This window comes from Ipomoea nil, unplaced genomic scaffold (assembly GCF_001879475.1).
Source record: "Ipomoea nil cultivar Tokyo-kokei standard unplaced genomic scaffold, Asagao_1.1 scaffold2144, whole genome shotgun sequence".
Lineage (NCBI taxonomy): Eukaryota > Viridiplantae > Streptophyta > Magnoliopsida > Solanales > Convolvulaceae > Ipomoea > Ipomoea nil.
Genome location: NW_017618572.1, coordinates 6641973 through 6648227, shown reverse-complemented (window position 1 = coordinate 6648227; position 6255 = coordinate 6641973). Strand labels below are relative to the sequence as shown.

The 6255-nt window shown below is 33.2% G+C and overlaps 1 protein-coding gene across 1 annotated transcript; it reads right to left on the bottom strand.

The window, feature by feature from the left end:
* Positions 1-2253: 2253 nt before the first annotated feature.
* Positions 2254-4101, bottom strand: LOC109148714 (proteinase inhibitor PSI-1.2-like). Its single transcript, XM_019296449.1, has 2 exons — positions 3971-4101; positions 2254-2454 (listed from the first exon to the last, which is right to left on the bottom strand). The coding sequence occupies exons 1-2, from the start codon at positions 4017-4019 to the stop codon at positions 2261-2263; spliced, it is 243 nt and encodes an 80-aa protein (XP_019151994.1). The 5' UTR covers positions 4020-4101; the 3' UTR covers positions 2254-2260.
* Between the last annotated feature and the right edge of the window lie 2154 nt (positions 4102-6255).

Here is a 6255-nt window from a genome sequence, read left to right as displayed (position 1 = left end):
TGTGTGGGATGAAAGAATTGTTTTCTGAACTGGATGAATCAGTCCGGTCTGAAGTAACGTTTGGCAATAAGTCAAAGGTGCCAATTTTGGGAAAAGGTAAAATCTCTATTCAGTTGAAGGATGGTACTTACAATTTTATATCCGATGTGTTCTATGTTCCTGAACTACACCAAAATTTATTGAGTTTGGGTCAGTTGTCAGAAAAAGGATATAAGATACATATTGCTCAGGGGTGTTGTACCATTGAAGATGCTAAAGGAGTTTTGATTGCAAAGGTAAATATGTCCCAAAATCGACTATTTCCTTTGAAAATTAAGCATACTCTCCTTGATTGCTTTAATTCTGAAGTTTGTGATGATAATTGGTTATGGCATATGCGGTTTGGGCATTTTCATTTCTCTGGATTAAACTATCTTGCGAGAAAGGAACTTGTTTCTGATTTACCTGTTGTGAATGTCCCTGATCGTATATGTGAGATTTGTGTGATTGGGAAGAAGCATAGAGATCCCTTCCCTGTGGGCAAGTCAAGGAGAGCTACAAAATAGTTGGAGATTGTTCACTCAGACCTGTGTTCGTTGGAGGTTCCTTCACATGGAGGTTGTAAGTACTTTATTACTTTCATTGATGATTTCAGTAGAAAAACATGGGTTTACTTTCTGAAGCAAAAGTATGAAGCATGTGATGTTTTCAAACAATTTAAGGCTTTTGTTGAAAAGCAGAGTGGTTATGAGATTAAAATCTTGAGAACTAATAGAGGTACAGAATATATTGCCTGTGATGATTTTCTAAAAAAGAAGGGTATTCAACATCAGATGACAGCTAGATACACTCCACAACAAAACGGAGTGGCTAAGAGGAAGAATAGGTCTATCATGGATATGGTAAGGTGCATGTTGAAATCCAAGGATCTGCCTAAACCTTTTTGGGCAGAAGCTGTTGCTTGTGCTGTCTATGTGTTGAATAGGTGTCCAACTAAAAGTGTGTGTGATAAGACGCCCGGAGAAGCATGGAGTGGGAGAAAACCCTCTATCAAATATCTCAAGGTTTTTGGATGTTTGGCATATGCACATGTGCCAGATCCATTGAGAAAGAAGTTGGATGATAAAGGTGAGAAGTGCATATTCATTGGTTATAGTGACGCTTCAAATGCTTATAAACTATACAATCCTAAAACTAAAAAGGTTGTTATAAGTCGTGATGTCACTTTTGATGAATATGGTGCTTGGGATTGGTTAGCTAAAGATGAAAGTTCAGTTGTTATTCCTGCTGTTGAAAATATTGTTGAAGAGCAACCGATTCCAGATAATGTCCAGTCTCCTTCAGAGCCAGAGTCGTCAGTTCGACGATCTCAGCGCGAGCGCCACTTACCAGCTCGCTTGCAAGATTATGTTTTGGGTCATGATAATGACCTGTCTGATGAAGAGATTATTCAATTTGCTCTCTTTGCAGATTGTGATCCTTTAACTTTTGAGGAGGCTGCTACGGAAACTCATTGGCTTAAGACGATGGATGAAGAGATACGTGTCATTGAAAAGAATGGTACTCGGGAATTAACAGAATTACCTCCTGAAAAGAAGTCAATTGGAGTCAAGTGGCTTTACAGAACGAAATACAAGTCAGTATATCCAACTTGAAGACGGAGACATTTCTTAAATTGAAGAAGGAGATATTGGGATGACCAATATATCCAACTTGGTTTAAAGGAGGCAATGTTATAATAATAATAATATTATTATTATTATTAGTAATGGTTAAACCAAGTATTAAATTAGTTTGTTATGAATAATGCATGGATGTAGTAGGTGGGTTATGCATGGTATCACTACATAGATTGTGGCCTTAATTGTAGCTTTACATGGAGCATTAATTCCTTAATTTTAGCATTTGAGTTATCTTATCTAGTATAAATAGTCTTTGTATTCAAACTTTTATTATCAATCAAGTTATCTATTCCTCCCTCTCTCTCTTCTCAATATATATACATATAATATATATACATATTATATTTAATATATATATTATAGATATATTATATTATATTTAATATATATTATATTAAATATATTATATTTAATATATCTAACAGTAGTAAGTGTCTAGCCTTCTTAATTATTCAGTAATTACTATTACAATTTTATTTTTTTTAACACATTAAAATTAAAATGATATCTTCTTCACCCTGTGAGACTTGGGCGGCCTTATTTCTAGTCCATATATTGCAAGTACTACACATGATGTTGAGATTTGTTTCTGAAATTAATTAGTTACATATGGGACTTCCATCATTGCGATAGAGTTGACAGCCTCGAGCTTTTGCTGTGCAACAGTTTTGACATATCTCACGAATTTGAGTGGTATCAGGTGGACAAATCATGTAGTCTGCATCTGGGTCACAATTTCTAGGGCATGCTTGGGCTTCTGCTTGATCCATGTTGGATCCTAATACAAGAATGCCTGTCACACAAACATTATTCATATAGTAAGCAATAATTATATTACTCAATATAAATTTTAATTTGATAGTAAAAAGGTTTGGATAGTTAGTTAGTGATGAGGATGTGTTGAACATATGACTATAGGGGTCTTGTTAATTTTGGTAATTGACTTTTAAAAGTGTCAATTTAGTACCTTAACTATGCAATTTTTGTCAATTTTGGTCACTCCGGTCAAATTGCCAACCAAATTTCGCCGGAAAATTTTAATTGTTGAAATAATGAAGGTATTTTGATCATTTCACGTCTCTTTTCTTCTTCCCAAGCGAGTCCATTCCTTCCTCTCCTGTTTCCGGCGAATGCAATGAACTAAGATGATGGGGAAAGGAGGCTTAATGATATTAAAGATAGGGTTTACAGGGAGAAAGAACGCCGGAAACGAGAGAGAAAGGGATGGACTCGCCGAAGAAGAAGAAAAGAGGCGTGAAACGACCAAAATACCCTCATTATTTTAATTATTAAAATTTTCCGGCGAAATTTGACCGGCAATTTGGCCGGAGTGACCAAAATTGATAAAAATTGCATAGTTAAGGTACTAAATTGACACTTTTAAAAGTCAGGGACTAAAATTAACAATATCCCTATAGTCATATGACCAAAATTGAAATTTCCTCTATATTAAACATAAATATACATTTCAACTATTTCAATTTGGTATCAGTGTCGTCATTCATGTAAAATTAAAGGTTTGGGACAAGCTGCGCATATAATATATAAAACATAAATGTGTAATTTAATATAATAATAATAATAATAATAATAATAATAAGAAGGAATTACACATTTCGTCCCTAAGTTATAAGGTAATTGTATGATTCGTTCCTACTTGTTGGTCGTGCTCACTTTTCGTCACTAAGCTATAATTGAAGTTGTAATTAATTTCATTCTTTTTCTAACAAAACATTAAAGACAACGAAATTTGCAACGTCAATTATATAGCATAGAGACAAGAAGTGAGCATGACCTGCTACAAAAATGACGAAATTTATAACGCCAGTTATAGCTTAGGGATGGGAAGTGAGCACAACTAACAAGTATGGATGAATCCTACAATTATCTTATAATTTAGAGATGAAAATTGCAATTTCAATAATAATAATAATAATAATAATAATAATAATAATAATAATAATTATTATTATTATTATTATTATTATAATAATAATAATAATAATAATAATAATAATAATAATAATAACAATAACAACAACAACAACAACAACAACAACAACAATAACAATAACAATAACAATAACAATAACAATAACAATAATAATAACAATAATAATAATAATAATAATAATAATAATAATAATAATAATAATAATAATAATAATAATAATAATAATAATAATAATAATAATAATAGAAAATTTTACATTCGAAAATATAGAAGACGTTGAATTATTATATATTAATGTGTTGTTATAAGTAAACACTTTTATTAGGTAAGAAAAGAAGAAGGTATGAAGGCATACCCCAAACGACGAGGAGAGTGAGGAACCCAATTTTGGAAGCTGTGGCCATGATATGATACCTTAACTTCTTCGAACTTATGATCTAATCTCTATACGTGATTGTTTGCTTGATGATCTGAGAAGCTACATTAATACCCTTTTTATACCAAAATGTTAGTACTTCAATGCATAGCTAGGTTAGATAAATATTCCAAGCCGCCTTTGACTTTAAATTCGGGTTTGTTTATTTATTTATTTCTATCAATATGATGGGTCAAGAGTAGGTGTTAAATGAATTACGTACTATCAATTAATTGATGAGTACCAATAAAAATTATTATCTCTTACAAATACTCAATACTACTTATTCAGTGTTTTTTTATCTGTCATACTTACTATTAATTGGTCAAATTAATTCTAATCTTTCTTTTTTATATATAAATATGTTTTTACTTATTTTTAAATATGATTTTTGTGTTTAATAGTACTTTTAGTGTAGTTTCTAAATATATAAATTTTGTATACTAATGTTAAACTTAGAGTTAACACCATATGAGGTCCTCCGAGTATAGTGGTTTTGCCATGTTTAATCATAAACTTTTAAATTAATCATTTGTGGTCCTTCGACTTTTAAATTTAACCATTCGTGGTCCAAGTTAACCACTCATGGTCCTTCAAGTTTCGAAATTTAACCAGTAGTGGTCCTCATGAAAGGACCATGGATTGTTAAAATTTAATAGTTGAAGGACCATATGAGGTTAACTTGGACCACGAATGGTTAAGTTTGAAAGTCGAAGGACCACATATGGTCAATTTGAAAATTTAGGACTAAACATGGCAAAATCATTATATTCGGGGGACCTCAGATGGTATTAACTCGTTAAACTTAATATTATGAAATAATGAATTAAATGTAAATTCAGACAAATCTCGTTATTTCAATTAGACATGTAAAATGGGATAACGAGAGTAATATTTTATTAAGTCAATTGACTAAAGGCTGCAACATGGGATTAAATAGAGTCCGTAGATAAGAATGCCCGCAGGGGTAGATACAATGCGACGTTTAGATTTGACAGTCCAAAAATCAAAGTCGTATGTTTTGCCAAAACCAAAACCGTACGTTTTGCCAAAACCAAAGTCTATGAAAATCGAATTATTATAGTCTGACCAAGCAACTAGATGCATGGAGCCTTAATAATCATGCACGTGTTTTTTGCTATCTCCCTTTAATTTCTCCATAAACTCGTAGGTATTAACCAATATTATACATTTTTGGTCTAAAATTAGATTCGATTAACGTCACTTTACTAAAATTATTTACAATTAATTTTTTTATAATATTAAGATTAGAATTATTATGTGTAAAATGTATATATTTAGAAATTATATTAAAAGTATTATTAAATACAAAAAATTAAAATTGAAAATTATAAGAAAATGTTAATAGAAATAAGTAAAGAAAAAAGAGTTGGGTTGACCAATGAATAATAAGTAATAAGATAGATAAAATGGACAAAGGGGATTAGAATAGGCTTTCCCAATTGATTAACGCAACTGCAGGATTACAAAGTATATCTAACTCTAACTAATCCTAACAAATAGATTACACCAAGTCAACCTATCTAAAGCCACACAAAATATAACTATAGAATATAAAACAATAATAACAATAATAATAATAGCTTATACTAACACACCCCCTCAAGCACAAGGATGGAGGGCTACAACATTGAGCTTGTCACGCATAGCAGTAAACCGAGCTGAGGAGCCGGCAGAGGTTTGGTGAAGATATTCGCTAGCTGATCCGTCGTGGACACATAGTTGACGAGGAAGTCGCTAGACGTCACCTTGTCACGAACAAAGTGCTAGTCAATTTCTACATGTTTGGTGCGTGCATGGAAGACCGGATTAGCACACGTGTAAGTAGCCCCAAGATTGTCACACCACAGCTTCGACGGGTTGCCAGAGTGCAGCCCGAGCTCTCGTAGTAAAGAGATGACCCAAGTGACCTCGGTGGAGACATCAGCTAAGGCTTTGTATTCAGCCTCTGTGGAGGATCGAGCGACGGTCCGTTGCTTCTTTGAGAGCCAGGAGACGAGATTGTCACCTAAGAATACCGCAAACCCACTCATACTCTTCATATCAATCGGACAGCCAGCCCAGTCGGAGTCTGAAAAAGCATGTATATCGGTGGACGGGGACGGTGAGATGCGGAACCCATAATTAAGAGTGCCCTTGATGTAGCGCACCGCACGTTTCACTAGACCCCAATGCTCATCTGTCGGTGAGTGCATAAACTGGCA